Source organism: Symphodus melops (assembly GCF_947650265.1).
Source record: "Symphodus melops genome assembly, chromosome: 12".
Lineage (NCBI taxonomy): Eukaryota > Metazoa > Chordata > Actinopteri > Labriformes > Labridae > Symphodus > Symphodus melops.
In genome coordinates, this window is record NC_136702.1 from 7,140,109 (window position 1) to 7,162,880 (window position 22,772).

Sequence of the window (22,772 nt, forward strand, 5' to 3'; positions counted from 1 at the left end):
GGTGTGGCTTAGTAGTTGGGTTTTTTTTTCACTTCAACCATGGATTAATTGTTTAGTCTTTTTTTATAAGATCATACACACAATATTGGAAATATTTTATTAAAATAGCATCATCTGAGATTGATAATGCAAATCCTGACATGAGATTTCACAAAGCAAAACACCATGATGTCCTGATAAACATGATTCTGTAACAGTCTTTCAAGAGGATTTCTGTTTACCAGTGTGCTGCACGAACAGTCAGCAGGGGTCTGACACGCTGCTGATAAGAGCACAAAACATCCAGTGAGGAAAAAAACACCCTGCCAAAAAAAACAAACAGATCTAGGTAACTCATCTCTGGAGAGAAAAAAAAAACATCATGAAACTGATCAAATTAAGACAACGCACTGATTCACAGCACAAGCTGTTTGCATGATTCTCTGTTTGCGATTTAAATAGCAAAAGCAAAAATTCACAAAAATATAAAGATAGGCTGGGTTTCAGATTTCTGGTTTTCATTCAGTTTTATCCGTCCAACGTGAAAGCTCCGACACTGAAGCCTTTTTTCCCCAGAGTGCAGCTGTGGCTCCTACACAAGGCAACAACATCTCTTTCACGTTGTTTCTGCTTATAAAAAAAAGACACAATATCCCAGAGTGCTTTACTCAGCGGTGTATTTCAGACGGTTGCACTCTCAGGGTCTCCTCAGGAGTCTTTTTAAGTTCCTTCACTTCTTTCACAGTCTGTGTTTGACACTTGACCTCAGTTGTGTCGGGGTCGTCCTTTCTTCATGCGGGCCGCTTTAGGTTTGGGGATGTACTGGTTGTTGGCCTGGTGCTCCAGTTCCCTGCTGAAGTACTGGATGGTTTTGTTCAAGCCTTCCTCCAGAGGTACCTGTCAAAACAAGACAAGCAACATAAGAGAGGAAAGGATTCTAAAAACGGATGTAGACTACGAACACAGCGTATCATTTTGTGATGACTTAGTCAGCCAACGATATCCTTCGTTATGTCTTATCAAAAGAGCTCAAGTACTCCTGAGTTCTGAGATTTCACACTTTAATGGTTACATGATAGACTTCAACTGAACAACAACAGGAGAACTTGTAATGTGTTGCTTAGAAAGAACATTCTCAGAAATTCTAAAATATTCACAGTTAGGGGTGGGAATTAAAAACGGATATCTTTATCCCCTCAAGTGGTGACAAAAGGCAATGATCAGTTTTACAGTAAGAACCTTTTGTGTCAGTGTTGTTATAAAAAAACAAAAAAAAACAGAACGCATCAAGGTGAGCTGATGGAAAGATTGACGTTTATGAAGCACATAATCTGCGTCCGACTGCTTCGATCTTCAGTCACGTAACGAAGCTGCCTTACATTCTCCTCTGCTCACCAGACTGTTCTTTACCACTCATTACTTTCTTCTACTACATCTGGTTCCAATGAGGACTCAGCTTATGACTTGTGCGGCGCTCTCACTACAGCGTGTCCTCTCTACGCCACGTCTTACCTCCTCTCGACGGAGAGGCTAATTTAGGACGATTTTCTTTGACAGGTTGTCTGACATTTTCTCAGAATTTTCCTCAGCTTAAGTGTTAAAAGAATATGAGCACAGGAATTTTTCCCAGTAATAAATAAATCATTCATTGTGCATTTGCTTCTTTTAATGGACATTCTCTTTTAATGCCAAGTCACACACTGGAACAGAGAACAATCCATCACAATTAAAAAGAAATGTGTAATGTGAGGATTTTAATATGTGTCGTGTTAATCCACCAATGTGGAATAGATTCAGTACTAGCTTTCATAAGATGACTCAGAGGATCAATGTTTCGCTGTGGCTTCATGACGAGAGATCATTAGATGCTCCTCAGTCACCGATCAGCCGTTCTAAGAGGTTGGTCAGAACTGTTACGGTAGATTTAAAGGTCAGTGTGCGAGCAGGTGAGACGTTGAGAAAACGCTCGCTGGCTCGAAAGTCTGTTGTGTGTCACGTACCACCGGCTCCCAGCCCAGCATCATCTTGGCTTTTCTGATGTCAGGTCTTCTTCTCTGCGGGTCATCCTGCGCCTCGGGGAGAAACTGGATCTGACTCCTGCTCACTGAGTGTGTGACGGAGAGAAAAAGAGTTTTTAACGTTCTTCTCCTTTAAGTATGATTATTGATTCATGACCGATTTGTTGAATCTTTGTCAGAGGAACAACTGGAGCTCACGTGGATATAAAGAATGCCTCACTGGACAACACAACTGTGACTGATCAGCTTGAGCTGTACACTGTTGCTATAAAACAACACGCTGATGCAGACTGAATTTAAAATTGCAACCCGGCAGTTCAACCTCTCCAGTAGAGTTGCACCAGACGTGTTCAATCCGTCTCCGCTCGGCCACAGCAACGGAGCTCGTCACTTTAGTTAATGTGTGTGGCTGCACTGTGTCTCAGAGCTGGTGCAGGGCGATCTGCAGCAGATACTCAGGGCTTCTATTTTTGCTGGATGACGGAGCACGCCGCATCCATTTAACCTCGGAAAAGATACTGGCAAACAATATTAAAACATCCAGTTTTTTTTTTTTTTGTCAGACATAAACACTCCGTTTTTACTGTTGGAAATAAAAGGGCTCATTCATCTATATCGTCTTCACATTTTTCCGCAGATGTTCTTACGTAGATTTCCGAGAAAACTCTCCATCAGGTTCATCAACGCGTTCTTAAAAAACGGAATTATCCCAGCAGTGTTATTCGCTTCATCTCCTTATATTTGCAAGCTGAACGGGTTTGCATGTTTTTCAAAATTAGCAAAGGTATCCGCCCACTAATGCCCATAAAAGGGCATGAGTGCAGAGTCCTGCAGACACACTGACACATGTCGGTACCAGAAAAAAACAAAACAAGGTTTCTGGAGACGTGTGTAAGAGTGCTCGTCAATTCTGTCCTTACTTAAGAACAAAACTCAGATAAGTGAACATGGGGGAATCGAAGAATCGTCTTCGCAATTAGGATTTAAGAACTAATGAGTTTTTAAGAATGGTTGGTAAATGAGGCCCGATGAGCATGTGTGTTTAATATTGTGTTTATAAGGAGCCGCAGCAGAGCCGAGTGTGTCTGCTGGAACTTCTCTGTGTTTCCCACAAGATGACAGTGTAATGGGAGCTATAAAATCTATCTAATGTATTTGAACGGCATTACAGCTGTATTCGTGAGTGAAGGGGTTAAATCCTACACTGAAAAAAAAAGATCAATATCCATGCCAGGGTCACCGCCAGTGAGGAACAACTTATCTTTGAGAAGGAATAAGAGAGATAAAAGAGACAATGGGACAGGTAAGTGGGAGAAGGACATTAAGAGATAAGAAGACAAGCAAGCGGTAGGCTTGAGGGAAGGCGACTGAAATGGCAAGGGTCGAGCGTGTGCAGACACACACGGAATTACAACTATCTTGATCGATGCGGAACCTTACCGACGAGACTTTTGATGAGGCGAGCAAACTCCAATATGGTGTGTTCCTCTGGGTTCCCCTGCGAACACATTTAATACACCTTCATCAGATCAATGTCAACACGGGGCAGACTCACCGACCGGAGCGCTGGTTAAATGTCTGCCTGCAGAATTCTTTTTTTCCCCCCCGCTTGAACTCACCAGATTGACCGGACTGCTGATGTTACTGTTCATCAACAACACGAGGCCGTTCACCAGGTCGCTGGAAGTCAAACGAGACACACAAGAGGACATCTTCAAATGTGTTGTTTCCATTCAGTCACACTGGAGCCTTGTGTTGTACGAGCAGAGCGGAGACAAACTCTGTATGTTACACCTAAATAAAATTCATCAACCGACACAGACTGACCATCGTTTCTGTATGACTCGTCCATAAGAAGATCCTCACAGTGGTAAAAATGTTCTGAGGCAGCGCGAGGCATTTTTCAGCTTTAGCATAGACTCCTCATTTCTCCTTTTCTTCCAGAACATGACGCTGCACTTTATGACCCTTTGATGTCTTCTGCATATGCATATTATGTATATGCTGCATATTCTTTGGTCGACACAAAACATGAATCAAGCACCAGAGGAGGTTTGTGAGCCTGTAGAAACCAGCTCTCTCAGAACGCTCCGTCTTGGCGTGTATGTCTCTTTAAATACAATGAGCCCTCCCTCTTTCCCTGTCGGCATCACTCCTCTGTAGTGAGAATAAAAATGGCGGACGTGTGCAAATGTTTTGCTCTAGGCTGGAGGTGGAGTCCATGTGGAGGAGATACCAGGGGAGGGGAGAGAATTTTTTTGGACCAGAATCCAACTTGTGATGTCACAAACTAAGACATTTTTGAAACTGAGCATTTTTCCTCTGTGTTGTAAGACTTAAACAGACCACAAACAAAGGACTGGATGGATTTATTTCAAATGTTGTGGGTTGATACACTCTCAAGTTACCGAAATATAATTTCAAAAACACTGTGGAAGTGATTTTTTACAATCTGTCCCCTTTAAACTAAACCTCAGATAAACATGAACCAGAGCGGCAGCACTGTCAAACAATATTACTGTTCATCCTCTCAGAGTAGTCAGTTCAGCCCTGTGAGGCTGGAGAGAGGCACAGCGCTGCTGTGCGTTGTGTTAGCACATGCTAACAGTTGTCTTCATGCTAAGAATGTTAACATGCTGACAAATCCACTACAATGTAAGAAAAAGGCCGGGGAGAGAAAATAAATAAATAAATAAATCCCATCTTGACTCGTTATCCCAGCTTCTTCTTTTCCCCTCATCACATGTTGCTGACACACATGAGCAAAACTCATTAGTGCAATTCTGTCAATACATGTAGGACCTTGACATTAGCAGGTGCATGCAAACAGAGATAATGATATGACAGGCTCCCTCACAGACCACAGGTCAAGGTTCAATAGATGTAGGATCAGTTTGAAAACATTCAGAATCCACAGCAATGCATCATATTCACATCAGTAAGCTCTTCATGTGAACAAATGTCAGATTTGCATTCATGAATATATACATGATATACTGAGGGATGTATTTTGTCCATTTCATTTACATCAACGAGGACACTGAACAGAAAAAAAGAAAACAAGGAACACCGTGCGGTGTATTTTAAAACAGCTGAAAGGAACAGCAAAATAAAGTCTGAACCATATATACTGTATCATAAATGTGCATCAAGTATCAAACATGAACAGACTCAACCAGGATGAGGATCTTTAGGAAGGAAGCACTGCAGAGCTCCTGTGTTACTGTGCAGATGATTACCTAACACGCGCTACACTAGAAAAGGAAAAGAAATAACTCTGAGTCAATGAGAGTGAGTCCTGATTGTCTGTGAGGTTTTCTGAGCCGTATGTACACCGCGCCTACATGGACTGGATGGACGGCTCATCGCCTCGCATATAAAAGCTGTTTAAGTGAGGGAGTAAAGAAAAGAGGAGTGTAGGAGTGTGTGTGTGTGTGTGTGTGTGTGTGTGTGTGTGTGTGTGTGTGTGTGTGTGTGTGTGTGTGTGTGTGTGTGTACGGACACTTACGCAGATGCTTGGATAATTTACAGCGGTGATAAGCTAATTTTTTTCACATTTGTAATACCTGTATACCTTCATGTATTGTCTGTGCGGCAATTTCTGTCTTCCATCATGTTTTTTTTTTCTCTCACCCAGATTGATTCACTTCCATTTGGTGCCATTTTGACATGTCAATAAAGTATTTTGTTTTATTTTGAAATTGACTGGAAGCTTCTTTGTCTGACTTCCTGTCTGGGTCAATCTGCTCTGCTCAGCTTCAGGCGTGCTTGCACCGGACTCTGTCAGAAAAAGACTTGTCGTGTATTTGGAACGAAGCAGTGTGGGAACGCGCTGCTGGCACGTGATGGAGATGTTGTGCGTGATGTGGAAACATAAACATTAACGATGGAACGTCATTAACGATATTAACAATATTAACTCTCGCTAAAACTGCCAGTCATTTAGTGCATTCAAGACACACTTTGAACCACTTTTACAGAGGTTACAGGGACAGATAAAGACGACCCATGTTGTTAACCGACTCAAACATGAATGAATGTTTGGAGTCCAACTATTTGCAGAACTAATCATTAACTTGTTTCCATCAAACAAGCAAAAAGATGTTTTTTTTTTTTTTGTCATCATGTGATTTGAGAACCATGACGTGACGCGTTTGCTTAATAAGACCTTTAACACAACACACTGCGGTTCTGCTTGGTTTCCAGAGTGACCCTGATCTAGATTAACTGTTCAAAAAGGGTCAACAAAAGGTCATTGTATTTATGTTGAAAATAATTGATTGTTAGTTGGAGAAGTGTGTAAGCCCAAACACATGCACATTAACACAAAGTATACAACAGCAGGACCAAGGCGCAGAAGGTCAGCATGAAGAAAACAGCGTTCTGATACAATGCTGCCCCCTCGGGTCTTTGACTACAGCGGAGTCACAAACAACTTCTCTGAATGGGAAAGACTATTCAATGATAGTCACCTTTACACACTATACATCTTAATAACGTTTAACATCTGAGTGAGAGCACAACACAATATGTGGAACAGTAGCTGCATAGTGAAGGAACACTCGTTTTCAAATACGTTTCTTTGCTGCAACACTGAGTGTGTTAGAAAATGTGTCACGCTCAAACTGGACGATAAACGGCGTGACCTTGAAGTGAAACATGGGATCCTTAAAATTCTAATAATTAGTCGACCTCATTCATCCTATTTTTAGTTAACATTTAGTGTGCTGACGACATAACATTTTTTTATGCAATTTGTCTTTCTTTACCACATATGCAATCTGTGTGCTGTCTGTAGTCTAAGAGTGTTTGCAGTTTCAAGTAAAATAATGTGATTAATATTTGGTGGCAATTTACAACAATGGTAAACTTTGAGTCCGCTTGTATGTTCATTGTATGTTATTAGTACCTTGTTTTCTGGCATTGCTTAGTTTTTTGGTTTGTATGCTGTTGTGTTTCTCTTCCTGTTTTTCTTGTTTGCTTTGTGACAATAGAAGAGGGTTGTTTTTCATTTCTGTGTGCCTTTTTGGGTGATCTGTGATCACCACCTGCTTACACTGAACTCTACTTCTACAACTAAAAGGAAGATGTGAAGTTTAAAGAAATAATAAAAATAAAATAAAATGTGAGTGATAACAGGTCCCCACGGGGGACCTGAGTCTGCTTTATTATCTTTAAAAAAAAAGAAAAGAAGCCAGAGCATCACCAGCCCCTTCTTGTCCTGACGAGCAGAGACAGTTAACAGTAGGGACGTAAAGATGAATACTGTGAGGCAGTTGTGTTATTGTGAGGAGTGTCAGCAGCTGTAGAGAAGTATGTTGTAACAAGCAGATGTTATCATGGCAGCTGAGAAGCCAACATTTTAATCATAATGTTTCTTCAGTCTCATTTTGTATATGAAAGCGTGGAAGAATTGTACCGTGAACCCAGTATCATGAATAATATCCCTATTTAACAGACTTAAAGAGTGAGGTCTAGACGTGAACTTTTAACGTATCTTTTCTTTTTTTCATAATTGGTGATCATACACATGATCTTACTGGTATATCATTAGTAGAGTTAGCTAGCACAAATGTTCTTCAGTGGGTTCAACATCATTCTCTATCAACTAGGGCCAGTTAAACATATCGATTCACCAATTCATTGCAATTAAGTTTCCAAATTCAATATCGATTCAGGGAAATGGAAATAGATTGTTTTCGTTGTAATGGCACTCCCCTCCACTGGGGGGCACTGTGAATTGAGGTCAGCCCTCGATGGCACTAAACTCCTAATTTAACCATTATTTCCATTTTTAAGTTTCCAGGATTTCAGTCTAAAACGGTTTTAAAATGACCACATTAGAAGAAGATCAGCAGTCATTCTTTAGAAAAACCGGACGCAGAACAAAGCTGCCTCTTATTTCCCCTCACATCACTACAAAGGCCTCATCTCTCTGCTTCACATAATTACCATGAAAAAAATACAACTCTGCATTCAAACAGTTCTGTTCTCCTCCATCTTTCCATGTCTTTGACAGCGCCGCATGACTCACTCTGCTCCAACTGGACATTTAAGCCTCTAAAAGCACTTCAGAAGGAAACAATAAGAAAAACCTTCCCAGATTTAACATCAATTCAAAGAAACACTCGTCAGCTAGCCACAACTAATTGTGACTGATTGGATTATTAGAAGTTTGCACATTGCCTCAGTGAAGCACTTGGAACCTTTGACTCAAGTAAGGAAGTGTTTTTCATTAAGAAGTAGAAATTAGCAAGAGAAGAATCAGAACATGATTTCCTCTTTTGATTCACTGCTTTCATCTCTAGTGTTCTCTTCCTTGCTCGCTGCATTTAGCTGTTGCAGACGTATCCTATGCAACTATTTTTGACCCACAGCCAGGGTTTCATGTAACCTGCATTCTCAGGCGTAATGACGTCAAGATCTCGCTCCGTTCATTTTCTTTTTTTCCCAATTTCCTGAGTTCATTATGAAATGTTTTCGTCTTCAAAAAGCGTAAGCCTAGAGGAAGATCATACATGCAGAACAAAGTAAGTGGGAGTTTCTGCCGGTCTAAAGCCGCGCTGGTACACTAATGGATCAATCAGCCTTACACTTATTGTGCACATTTCTGCCTCAACCTAATGACGTCGAGTGCTCGCAGTGATTCACAAGTTTTAAAATAGCACCAGGTGGCTGTTTTATACAAGCGGCGATGATCACCATGCGCCGCACATCTTACTGTTGTTGCACAACATGCAACGCTCAACAGGGGTGAGAAGCGAGCATCTTGTTTGCGTCAACCTTCCCTCCATGGATGTTAATTAACTCTATCAGACAAAAGGCTTCGTACAGTCGGAGGTGTTCAAGGGTACAGGCAGAGAATGATGAATGGAATCGCTTAATTAATGACACACGAATGTTTGTACACACTTGTTTGTTCTGTTGGACCCAGAGTAGGGTACCTTGATGGGCGTGAACAGTAGCAAACAGATCTATTTCACAAACTGAGCATATTGATAACTATCTGCACTTTATAAAAGATCTACACTCCTCTGGAATCGTCGACCAGTCGGGCATCTGATCTTTACATTTCAGTTACTAACCGCTCCTTTTTGGTTGGCGCCTATGTGTGTGAGAAGCAAGTCTCTCAAAAACAGAGTGTTAAACCAGAATGTTCTCAGGGATTATTAAAGGATTATTAAAGTACGTACAATCCAAAATGATCATCTGCAGCATCTGAAAAGAGCTCCACCAGGGCTCAGTGCCTGGAAGCTGTGCATCACTTACCTTGGCACCATATTGTGACTGGGTAAACTTATTATTATTATTATTATTATTTTTACCCAATAGTCAAGTCCAAGTCTCATCTTCTAGCGATGAACTACACAGAACAATGACAGGAGCTCGTAATTATCACAATACAACAACAGGTGAGTTAAACCTCAGGCATATTCATTTGTCTATTTAGGAAGCACAAGTGGTTGTGAATCAAGATGCCAGTGATAGTTTATCTGGCTGCCTGAAGGTCAGCTTAATGTGTTGTGTTTGTACTTAATTACTCAGCAAAGATTTGTTTAATTACTCATTCTGTTGATCAGTCAGATATAACATCTAATCACATCAAACGTAGAAAAACTGTTATAAGGGTGCTGTTACGCTTGTGTCACTAAAAACAATGAAAGTCAGCCCGGGTCTCACACACATGGCATTTAGACACAACTGTTGGGAAAACACGATTTAGTTTGTTTTTTTACTAAATGTGTCGGGGACGAAGGTCATTTAAGTTTTCGCCCAAAGGAGACTTTTCATGACAACCTTGTCTTTGACTGATTACACAACACCAAAGTCATGGGCAGAAGTTAAATGCTTAGTAGAGATATGAAAAACCTCAACTGCTCCTGGTTTCTGATCTTTCTGTTTCAAAGTGATCCGAATAATCTAATCATCACCTGCACAAAGACCAATAAACACTCTTTCAATATGCCACTCACAAATGTATCGGCTCCAGCAGGCAGGACCACGTGCACATGTTGGTATTTAGCACAACACTTCAAAGTCGGATTCAAAGCGGTTTTTCTTCGCTTTATCCCACAGACATCTGTCCGTGTTCGCATGAACATTTAACGCAAACCTTTGAAAACAGCACAAGGAATACTGTTTTCCTTCTCAGAGCTAGTATTAACTAAATCTACATATCCTGTGGAATAACATGACTCTTTTCATTTGCTATCATGTGTGCAGAACATTAGCCAAGTGCCTTAAACGTACATTATGTAAAATCTCAATAAAAACAACAACAAAAGACGACGGTGTATCATTGGAGTAAATACGAACAAACTCCTTATTTAATATATATATATATGAATGGGCGAAACCGACCTGAGAAAGATAATATGTGTACTGAAGAGGTGTAATCTACATGATTGTTTATCACAGCAGAAATTACAGCAACAGAACGGCAGTTTTCCGTAGCAGCTAGCACTTAGTTTATGCAGCAGCCTTCAACGTGACATCTGGTGTTTCCTTGACAACGATCAACATTGTGTGTCTATCATGGCGGCCGCCAACAAAACACGTCCTGTTACAACTATAATATTCAAAATGTCTCTAGCTTTGATGACTTTATAAGGAAGATTTGAGGTAATTTAAGTTCTCAACTAAAAAATGTATATAACATGGGTTTAGTCCATATAATTCAAGTTAGATATTTTAATGTAAATATTAGTATGCAATTTTACATACTATACCAGGTCTGGTCAGGTCTAAATGAGTTAACCACATTTCATTTCTAATGTTATTATTTAACCGTTTCCTCAGTTGTAACTGAAGTTTTTTTTTTGTTAAAGATTTTGAACATTCTTACCTCACATACTGAAAGGCTCTCGTTTGAGCACCAGTACCATACACCTAGAACAACAAGAGAAAAGTGATGATCAGACCTGCACGGGGCAAACACAGGAGGTAAAGGTGTTTTACGATGCGTCATAAAAATAGTACCGTACATAAGATGTTTTTAGCAACTGCAATAAATCATATTTCATTTGTAGGCACTAAAAAGATATTAGGTGATTTTTAATCCTTTTTCTTAAAACTATTTTTAGTTAAGAAGTTTTTTTTTTGTTACTATAATAACTTCTTAACTACTGAACATGATATGTGTTTAGTCATTACTTTTGATCTGCGCATGTTGCTTTTAAACCCTTTTCTGATTACTGTATTTCCCTCATTATATGAAATAAACAAGTATTCAGATTGCGAACAGAATCATGTTAAATCAACATGCTTTCATGTGATTTACTATACCGGCAACTTGCATCAGCCTCAATGCCGGGGGATTTCACATTAGCTTTGCTCCTGGCTCTGTAGAGTCCAACAGACGTATGTTGGAAGCGCCTGATTAATACAGCGAGAGCACACAACCATTTGAACACTTAAACTGCTTACAGTGAGCGGTTCTCCCTGCAGAGCCTGCAGGATGAAGTTACTGACGACACGGCCATCGTTCATGTGCATCCTGGAGCCAAAGGTGTTGAAGATTCTTGCCACCCTCACCTCCACTCCTTCCTGAGAGCAAAGACACAACAAAGAGCGTGACGATAAGCTCCGAGTGATCTTTTTAATGTGCATCTTTAACAATTAGTTGGATGACTGACAGACAACGCAAAGGCAAGAACTCAGGACCTGAAGCACACAAGGCATCAAACAGAGAGCAGTCAAGCAAAAGGCAATAAGATGATGCAAAGATCTTTCTGTACAAAAACAGTCATTAATGGGCCTGAAATAACGAATGCATGAAATAACATTATAAATGTAAGAAATTGATATAATGCTGATGTGGGTGATAAAACATGGAGCCCCACTAATGATCAAGTATAAGCAGCATGTTATGTAACATATAGTAGACACTCTGTGCAAGAGTGTATAAATATTATATCAAACACACAAGTCGTCCAATACATTATTTATGAATCACCTGCAGGAAAACATGTTAGTCACTACAGCGTTAGTCACTATTTAATCCGATTTTTAAAAAAAACATGTATTTAGTTTGATATGCTTTGCACCCTTCATCAGTCTATTCAATCATGATCTGAGCAGCTGTCTCCAAAATGCTTACAAAGCTCATCCTTACAACATGAAGTATTCATATACAGGAAACACTCTGTGTCCTGGATGCAGAGTTTGTAGGGTCTCTCAAATCAAAGCAGAAATGATGAACATAAGACGTATCATAATATTGTTGTGAAACAGCAAGGACCACTATTGTTTCCAAAAGTAGGATGTGACTCAGAGAGTGCCTTGAAGTTTTATTTGTTTGGTCAATGTTAAACAACGTTGTCATTTCCTTTGAACGAAACAGCCTTAAGTCACATCTGCTAACGGTTACTGTGTCCACTGTGTTTCAGAGAAGACAGAAGGACACGCTGGAATAGAAGATTTCTAAGAATAGTGATAAAAATGATGAAATGATAATTTTCTTTATTCAAGTTGAACTTCTCAGGACAGTTACAAAGTGATTCAAACTAAATACAGAACATGAAGAAATTAATCTTTGAAGTGAACATCACACCAAAATCACATTTTACCTTTCAACTATTTCACTCTCTCACCTCTTTTCTACTTTCTCAAACTCTGTTTCGGACTTGATATCTAGAGTTTTTAGAAATGATAGTTTACTCTGAATTTGATGGCTACGTGTTCCTCTTGTGAGCCTTCACATCATGTTGTTTGGTGCAACTCGCTGCATGTTCTGGTGAGATGTCTGTCCTCCAACTGCGTGTGCGCATTAAGAAGGTGTCAGAAGGAGATGTGCCTCGACCTGTTGCTCTTCCAAACCGGAGGACGAGATAGGTCTATACCGTCCTACATAATCTGTTGACGTTTTTATGAGACACCAGAATTTATGTTCTAAGAATTTGAAGCAGAACTACCTGCATAATGTGAGAATGTCTGTGAGAGGAAACTTAACTGATCTGCTGTCAAAACACCCTCAAGACAACAACGACTCTCACAGCCTCGGACAAAGAATGAATAAATGAGGCCAACTACCGGTACATACTTGGTACTCACACTGATCCTGCACTTAGAAAAGATTTCCTTTAAAAAAAACCATGGCCTTCATGTGTCAACCTCAGAGATTAATACATACAGTACTACTCGAACCATTTCAGGTCATATCACATGAATAAAAACATGAATATTATGTAGATTGATTTTGAAACTGTGCAACATGAAATTCAGTGTTCACAATGTATTCAGTATGGGAGAGAACAAGGACACAATTGGGACGAAATGATGGAGAGCTCTTGGAGAGTGTGCAATCCTGTTGGTAATAGGAAAGCTGGTGTGTGTGTATGTACCTGTACAGTTTGTTTAACAAGGTAAACAAACTGCACCAATAAAGCAAGTTCACGCTCAAAGTTTAAATAATGAGTGATCTGAGTGTAACGCAGGATTTCAATAACATCAGTTTGAATTAATTGGGGATCCCCAGTGACTATGAACATAATTGTGATTTCTTGATTTAAAAAGGGACAACGCGCATTAATTTAACAAGAGCAACAAAGTCACACATGTAAATGGAACAGATTTAGCCATGCAGGCTAATTAGGGCCCGAAGCACTGACAGTGCGAACGTCCATATTGTATCCCCCGATATTGATGATATTTCTCGTCACTACACACAGATGTGTTTTGTGATCGTCTTTTAAATACCTCACATCTGTGTAATGACCTGAATGTGTCATGTTGCACAAAACCAACCACCTCGCCTTCAGGTTATTAAACTCAATGGAAGGCGACTCCACATACATCCCTGAGAGCGCTCCTTGGAGAGCCACATGGATGAAAGGAAAACAACGTGAAATTTTCACTAATATTCAAGCGCATGTCAGGGTAATTACTAGGAAATGGGCCTTTTTAAAATGCTCTTAAAGCAAAACAGTTTCAGAAACCATCACAATGAAGGGTATTTGTGTCAATGGGACGTGAAAACAACATAGATCGATTTTGTTGATGTACGTGTGTGTATGCCTGCGTGTGATGTGTGAATAACAATTTTTTCAGAAGTGAAAAGAAATTCACATTTAGAAAGGCTGGCTGTTTCAGAGCACAGCCATATTGATAAATCTGTTAAGGGATATGTGATTTTCAGTTGCTTGGGGCGACCACAAGACTTTCTGAAGGGGAACAGTGCAACAGAACATGTACAAGAGACTCAAGAGCACAGAGAGTCCAGGTAATGTGTCAACACTCAGAGACGAAAAAAAGTGTAAATTGACATTAATTAACATGATGAAAAGGCCAACATGACACCAGACAACGAAAGTAAGAGAAAGCTCTGAATAGCGCTACTGTAAAAATGCAAGTGGAGAACTCAGACATGATACAATCAGCTCTTCATTGGTCCATATTCTCACCACTATCTGTTTGACTGCAAAAGCAGTTAAAGGAAACTTCTCATCACTTTAAGGAGCTCAAAACACGGTTGTCAACATTTTCTGTACTTTGATACTTTTTAAGGCTAGGTGTTTTAAATGATTTAATTGCTGATATTTTAATAATCAATATGATCAAAAAGTGCTCTAGACTTAAGATCTTCCATCATGTTTTGAACCCCCACACAAAAAATGCAAGGAACCAAGAGAGGCCAGCTGTGGTCCTCTACAGGTCTCCTTTTGGAATCTCATAAATGTGAAAGTTGCGTTTAATGGCAGTGTACAGGGGGGCAATAGAGTGAAATCAGTCAATTAATTGCAAACATCCTGCACACTGTCTCAATGACAAAATAACATTGGCAAAGTTATAGTACTGAAATAAATACAAGATATTGCCTAATATTTTATAAAACTTTTAATAAAAATGTATTAATATAGCACTCATTCTCATTGTGCAGATTTCGCCTGACACAAGTCCATTCTCGATGAGTATTTCAGTGATGAGGAAATATGAACAGTCTCTTTGGCCTTATTTAAAATGAAGTATTTTATTTTACATGTCAGTGATCAAGCTGGAGAATGTTATTGTTTATTTTGTTTCTGGCAGAGCTGGGTATTTTGGCACCAGGTGTTGTTTGGAGATAAGTTGAGAGGGAAACAGGAGGATGTATGTTCTTGTTTTTTTTTTTTTAACTTGGGAATGAATAAAGGAAAGGACAGAAATGGACGTAAAAAAAGACGCCACTGACCTGTACCTTGGGCTGACAACATGTCAAATAAAATTTGTCATTGACATTTGTGTACGATCCACTTCACATGTGTCCGAGAGGCTGGTTGGATTTTGAGTTTGTTACATTTGAATGAGCTGAATGAAAAAAAAGCTACTAAAGTTGGCTATGACGCACAGAACAACGTAAGTCACATTAAAACTTGTGTAAGTAGAATTAAGTCATGCTTCAGTTAATCAATCTGAAAGAAAAATCTGCATATCCCTTTCCGCTCAATTTTATTTTATTCTACTTATTATAGTGATAAAAAGGAGTCATTATTATACAAAGGATAATTATTATTAAGTCCTTATTTCTGAGAAGAAATACACTAGTTACTGAAATTAGGGCTCAATTCAAAATCCAAAATGCCTCCAAGGAAATTCAGAAAATTTGATTCAAATTGAATATTATTCAATGATTTTTTTGTAGTCCTTTGAACCCTCATAGTGCTCTATACAGCATGTCATGCACAAACACCTCGACCGGATCCAGATCTGTCTTTTGTTCGTATGTGACTGAACAGTTTTTTTCTTTAAAAACATTTTGAACAGTAAGCAACAAGAGCTCTGATGTTTTCAAATCAGAATTGGGCCACCTTCCTGTGTGGTTTTAAATCTCAGACTCTCAGGATCTCAGGTAGAATATGCATGCACTGCGAACTTATGTCTGAAAAGTTGGGTCGGAATGGAGGCTACTTTGACATCACTGAGTTCGTCTCTGCACCCACACACACCTCAGTACTGACGGAGCGACCAAAACTCAAACAAAAGCCATCATTAAAATGTCTCTCCTCCTCCTCACTCTCAGAGATTCACTGTCTTCCACTGCACAGTTTCCTAATGAAACCATAAACCATGCTTAGCTCAATGGTTTCCATGTTAACCTTCATAAACACGGTGCTGTGAGTAACAACTTTGTTGCTGGTCTTTTACAGATGGAGTACAGTTCAGGACAATAACCAGTTCACGGTGGAATCTGATAGAGGTTACATTTAAACAATAATGTCCGCAGCCAAACAGGAAAATCTGTTCAATTAATCCTAACTGATCATTCCGGCTTGCAATGTGAAAAGGGTCATTAATAAAAAGTTATTATAGATGATTTTGTGCTCTCCCTCCTGGATCATAGACGCTATATAGACATATACATTTTGTGAAGACAAATTTCAGGTCTAAAAATGATCTATGATGTAATCTTACTACTTTAATCTGATGAGTCGATAAATTGATTGTATAGAAGATGACTTTCAGGAGAGGGAAATAAACGTGCTGCACTGAGGGCTCAGCTCAACATCCTGGGCTGAGCTGAGCGCTTCAACGGAAGAGAGAAAGAAGGGCGCCCACGTGCTGCATTGACAAGCAAAAGGCAGGGGGCTGATGGGTAACACCTCCTGGATGGCGTGTGAAAAACCGTTTAAGATTATGGTAAAGTGTTCGTGCTTCATTTCATGTAAACATTCTAATAATGAATGGCGCTAGAAAGCAAAGACGCATGCTCTTTATAAACTGAACTTTAAAGGCATATACAATCTTTACTCCTAAATAGAAGTGTCTAATAAAAGGCTGTGTGTTGTTGACCAAAATACTGACTTCTGGATTTCCAGATCGCTCAGACATTCTTTACAGTTATCTGAATTATTGTATATGCTGCTGGAACCTAAATTTCCTGAGGGAGTCATCCCAAAGGATCAATAAAGTTTAGTCTAAGTCTAAGTCTAATCACTCACCTCATAGTGTGTATCTCTCAAAATCTCTCGTTTTTCTCAACTTGTCTGAAGTCAGAAGATTGGGGTGATGTGACGCACCTTTTTTCCTTCTACATAATTATTCAGTTTTAAGAAAGCACGCAAATTTGCATCCCAAAATTGGATCGTCACAACACATTTGTCTACTTCTTATGAATTGATGAGGCCACATTGAAAAAATAGTTACGTGATTTAAATGTCCATCTGCTTCTCTGTGTGTGACAATATTTTGTTTAGCCACATTAAATAAAAAGGAAGCACAGTTTGAAATCTTTCGCAGACTGCATAACCTCCACTCAAATGTTAATGAATTTTGATTACATGACTGGGCAATAGATGGAACTTGTGATATTCTTATCCTTGTGCACAAGACGACTGACAGTTGGTTATTGAAGGGCAGCCATTTCCGAGAATTCTCCCAGCAGGTGTGAAAAAAATAATGAGGGGGAGCAGGAGACGAGACAGATAAATAAATATCACCTGCCTGAAGCAAAGGCAAGACAAGTCAATCATATCTATTCATCAAAGGCTGGCGTCAATCAAGTCAGAATGGGACCAAATTAAACCAAAAAAAAAAAAAAAATGTAAGGAAACGTATCATTTATTCAAGAGGCTTACTTAAAATGAGATGAGGTTTTCTTTATTTATCTCCATCAATCTTTAAAGGTGTGAAATGTAGAATCTTTACACTAAAATATCTAAATCAATTACAAATTGTTCAGACTTATATTTATTTTGTTGAGGACTTACATGACCTCTAATATGTCCAACAGTGATCAAAGCCAGTGAAATCCTTATTTGTATTGTTGTTACGCTCCGTGTCTTTCGTGTTGGTCCCCGTGACAGACAAGACATTTATGTATCATTGCCGTGGAAACACTGAATGTTACATCAAAGAAGGTTGTATAAGGAAGCGGGAAACTGCTTATGAATGCTGCAGTACTGTTACTGGGATAAAAACATCATGTTAATTATACTCGAATACATTAGCTCGTCGTCCGTTTCGCTCGTACATCTCGACTACAGTCAACCCGGATTTTGTTTTTATTGGGGGTGAGGGTGGAGTAGCAGAGGGAATCACTCCCATGATTCCCCGGCAGCCTCGACAAATATCTTTTGTTATCGTTTTGATTGAGAGCCCCCTGCAGGTGGTGGAATTTACATACTGCGTGTTTAGTCCTAACAGCCTTTGTATAAACACGTCTGCATTACATTAAGCATATTTTATCATTAGAGAATATAAGATTAAAGAAAGAAGCATTTCTGATTCAAAATAAATGAACAACTGGAATGATCCAGAAACCCAAGAAAGCGACCACATGGTCACTGTCGAAGAAAGCATAATGGTTAATGTGCGAGTTGTTGTTTTTCACTGGCAGATTTTTACTGTGAAAATAAAATGATCTTTATTATGTTTCCAATGTTAAAAACTGTATTTCAGGCACTCTAAAGTTTAGATTGGGGCTTCGTTTTCAGATTTGAAGGCTTGTTGAAAAGTACTATGATGGCAGTCTTTAAAGAAAATAATTTCTCAGCTGACGTTTTTTTCACACGCATAGATGATGGTTACAATACCTGCTTCATGTAGGCATAGCACATGGTCTCTGCTACACGTTTCCCTTCATCGTAGCAGGCTCGGGGGCCGATGGGGTTCACATGCCCCCAGTACTCCTCGTTCTGTGGGTGTACTTCTGGATCTGGAATACAGACATTTCTGTTAACAAATTTCCAGACACATTGTTAAAGCAAAGGGATCCTGTGTTTTTTTTTTTTCCTGTAGCCAAGAATCAAATGAGGGTAGATATGGAATATAATGCTTTCAACCTTGAAGACTCATAAAACAAGTGAAAAAAAATGATTAATAAATTCATATCCTTTCCAAAAATACTGTTGTTTTTTTTTAGCGGGAATAAAAGATGTCAGGGTGCAGCTCAGATTTTGGACTCTCCTCTCACGTAGTAATGGTGATTCATCAAACAAGACTAACTGTGATTGCTGTGCTGTTACAGGAGAAACAGGAACAATTGTTTTTCTCCTTGTGAAGATTTTTAGGTGCTGCTGACGGCGATAAAAAAGGAAATCCTTGATAAACAGAGCCAGGTGTGCAGGACAGGTGGCCTCCTTAATTATGAGAACATATATCCGTGACAGGAATGCTCACACCGGCAGAAATTAGCGCATGATAAATCATCAGTGAAAACCATAAATCCTTGGAGATGTACATTATGTAAAAATGTTTAAAAATAAATAAATAAAAAGGTCTTGCGGTTGTGAGGTTGCAGGGGAAGTGTAATCTGCATTTTGCTGAATATTGTTTTATTGAATTTCTCTTCACTCATAATGTCAGCAAACGTCCATCAGTTAATTTACTCAGGATTTTACACGTAAGTCATTGAAAGCAGCACCATTCAGTCTGGTTATGTACAGTAGAATATAAGAGAAGTGGGGAGTGTCTTAATTACCTCCATATACTTCAGAAGTAGAAGCCAGAAGAAGTCTGGCGCCCACACGTTTGGCAAGCCCTGAGAGACACACGACACATTGAAAACATTTATTGTAATAACGTGAGACAAAAGAGATCAAACCTTGGCTTTAACCCGAACTATTAAGACATTTTTTTAAAGACATACGACACCCACTGCGAAGACAGCACAGCGTACATAAAATAACATCGAACAGCATAAATCAGTCTCACTGTAGTTTATCTAACATACAGGTCTTTGGCATGACCTCATCGAGATTTTCTTTGACAAATTAAGCTCTTCAATGTTGAGTCAAAGTCGTCTATGTGTGGAAAACTCTGAAGTCTTTTGCTGTACTTTCCGTCTTATCCTACAATTAAAAGAAATCAATAGGTAACATGCTCTTAATGTACTCACCGAGCATGTTGAGAGTGCCTATTGTGTTGGTCTTGAGTGTTTTGATGGGATTGTACATGTAGTTGGGAGGAGAGGCTGGAGACGCCAGGTGGTAGATCTGGTCCACTGGAAAGAGAAAAAGAAACATCAGTCCAAACCATGAAACGAAGATTCATTTCTGATTAATACTGAAAAAATAGTGACAGTGAAAACGAATTATCTTTGTGTTGTTGGTCTGGCATTAAAGCATTTAATGCTAGCCAGCCTTGAATGTGGAGTCGGTCAAATAATAAGAACTTCAAAAAAAAAAAAGAAAAGAGAGTAGGATGAGTCACTGAGGGCTGTAAATCCTATGAATACATTCATTAGCACAGAGCAGAGAGAAGACACAACTTTCCTGCTTCTCCATGCTGCGAGTATAGAAAAGCAAGGTCACAATCTCACGTCCTCATTATGTTCAAATTATATAAAGAGTAGCTCAGATAATTGGATCACAATTCAAAGTTTGTGCACTCATCTCAAGATTGAACACAACTCTGACAAACGTATTGTCCTCAAAAGTCCAATCAACTTATTTGTCTACAGTCAGTTTTTTATTTCTCGGCCATCAAAGGCCCATTATCACCGTCTTAGTCATCCTTTCATTTTCTGGCCCGCCAATTTTATTTCCGCTCTCTTGAAGCAGCACCACCTACTGAAGGCATGGCCTTTCAGATTTGTGAGGTAAAAGTAGCTTCACTTCCATTGCTTGTTCTCTAAACCGTACATCCTTCCCTTTTTAAAGCACAACTTGTTTATGCAACGACAGAAAGTCTCCCAATGACCTTTTGTTATTTCATTTTGATGCTGATTTGAATATTTATACATTATCTACAACATGCAAGGATATATCCCCGAGGATAGGCCAGGGACCGCACGGGGGGGCCAAACCATTTTCTTTTACTTGGCAAGACTTCTTCCATCCTAATTCTCCTTCAATGAGCCAAACTCCAACTCCTTAAAAATCCAATCTTCCCCTGTTTTAACGTGTACACACTAACATCACAGACCCTCAAAGCTAGGACAATTTGTGATAGTGCTGGGAAGAAAATTACATTAATACAACAAACACACAGCGAGTTTTATTATGACTTTGTGTTCCGTCGAGAAATGGATTTTCACAGCTTGTGTTTTGGTGCATATTTAGGCTTTAAGGATGCTGATGTGTCTCCTGCAGTTCAGGGTGAGACGTTAAACTGCCGCCACGCCAGAATGCGGGAAACTAACTTTTTTTTACAACACCAGCGACTATGTTTCATGTAATTTAAGCAGGTTTTGATGAAACCAATCTACCGCATCAAATCTGTCCACTACCTGTGCCGTCCATGAATCATAATATTGAAATGCTGCCTTCCATCGTCTTCTTAGCATAAAACTGGAGTGAAGCCTGTGAGCTAGTTCAAGGCAGACATCTCAAGCGCACTGCTGCATGTAAAGAGGATCTTTGGATATTCAGTGCAGCTCATACAGTTGGTCAGTTTTATCTGAGGCCTCACACCTCGCCGTCATCTTTATGTTCCCTGATTTGCTTTTTACTCTAAAATCGCTGGTTGTTCCAACGTTATTTAAAAAACCTCTACCAGGTGGTTTTGACAGCTTTTATAATTAAAGACAACAAACAGCTCGGAAATTGATCAGGTATTACATACACCATATGCATCCATCCGATGTATAAAATGCATATTATATGCATGGATTGTGCTCTAAGAATTTTGGGTGGAAATATACAACAGCTTTTAAGTGCTGAAAAAAACCGAAAAAACACAGATTTCTATATTATATTTCTTGGCATCCTGACCGCATTCTTTTGGTTAAACATCCCGTCTACACAGATCACAAATTAAACTACCGTAAATTCCGTACTATTGAGCGCACCTGGATATAAGCCGCACCGGCTAAAAATAAGTAAATAAATGTATTTGTACATATATAAGCCGCACTTGATTATAAGCCGCAGGTGTCCACGCTATAACAAGAGCTATTTACACAGACGTAGGCTACCGGTAACATCCGCAAATACTGTAGCGTCCGTACGGACGTTAAAGGACGACGAGAGCGTTCAAATAATAACTTAATAACCCGATCACTGTCGGCCGTGACCACGCCGTTTACAGCAGAGAACAACACATGACTTGCCGTAACAATCCAACTCTCTCCCCCAGCGTTCTCTCATACAGCCACTCAACACGTTCTCGCTGGTGCATTCACTGACTCTCCACATAATCGGAATTATGAACACATTATCAACTACTGACTTTACAACATGAACCGTTACAATACGAAGTCTAGCCGACGGTGTCTGTAACACGGCTGATGAAAAAGATGACCGTAATATATTTCACAAGAAAAAGTCCATCCATTCACTGCCTCAGAATGACTTCATTACTCACTTCCTCAGTCTCTGTTGTCGCTGTCAGTGTCATCTTAACGTGCAGCAGCTCTGTTAGCTTCTTTGACAGCCAGTTCGATCGCCTTTAACTTGAAAGCTGCATCATATGTATTTCTCCGTGTGTTTTCCATCATGAGGGTGCGTGCATGAAGCGCAAAATGACTGATATTAAGATCCGACGTGACGAAGTCAAATGTTTTTGCGGCAGAAGCTCATTGTCCCCCATAAAAAATCCATGCATTAGCCGCACCGGAGTAGAAGCCGCAGTGCTCGAAGTGTGAGAAAAAAGTAGCGGCTTATAGTCCGGAATTTACGGTACTTAAAAAAAAGAAAGAACTTTAAACAAGTCTCAGAGCTCTGCAAAACATGTCTTGTGATGTCAGTGAAGTTTCTTGTTATAAGTCCACTCTATTCCTGTTTTTGATCATGCTTATAAACCCCTTTATTTCAGCCCTGCTCAGAACAGGCCGTTTCTGTGTCTGCAGCTTTAAATGCAAATGAGCTTCGTTTGAAAACGCCCCTCTAGAAGGGCTTGGGGTGGCTTTCTTTACCATAC

General features: G+C 39.5%; 1 protein-coding gene across 2 annotated transcripts in view; it reads right to left on the reverse strand.

Annotated features, from left to right (window-relative positions):
- Positions 1 to 83: 83 nt before the first annotated feature.
- The window catches only part of uxs1 (UDP-glucuronate decarboxylase 1), a 31,514-nt gene continuing 8,825 nt past the window's right edge, over positions 84 to 22,772 (reverse strand). For both annotated transcript variants that reach the window (XM_079357692.1, XM_079357691.1), the window contains exons 8-16: positions 19,810 to 19,914; positions 19,393 to 19,452; positions 18,506 to 18,627; positions 11,424 to 11,543; positions 10,843 to 10,886; positions 3,617 to 3,677; positions 3,438 to 3,495; positions 1,980 to 2,083; positions 84 to 876 (exon numbers count right to left, since the gene is read on the reverse strand). In XM_079357692.1, coding sequence (XP_079213818.1) covers positions 745 to 876; positions 1,980 to 2,083; positions 3,438 to 3,495; positions 3,617 to 3,677; positions 10,843 to 10,886; positions 11,424 to 11,543; positions 18,506 to 18,627; positions 19,393 to 19,452; positions 19,810 to 19,914 — 806 coding nt within the window. In that variant the 3' untranslated portion in view covers positions 84 to 744. The remainder of the gene's footprint in view (positions 877 to 1,979; positions 2,084 to 3,437; positions 3,496 to 3,616; positions 3,678 to 10,842; positions 10,887 to 11,423; positions 11,544 to 18,505; positions 18,628 to 19,392; positions 19,453 to 19,809; positions 19,915 to 22,772) is intronic.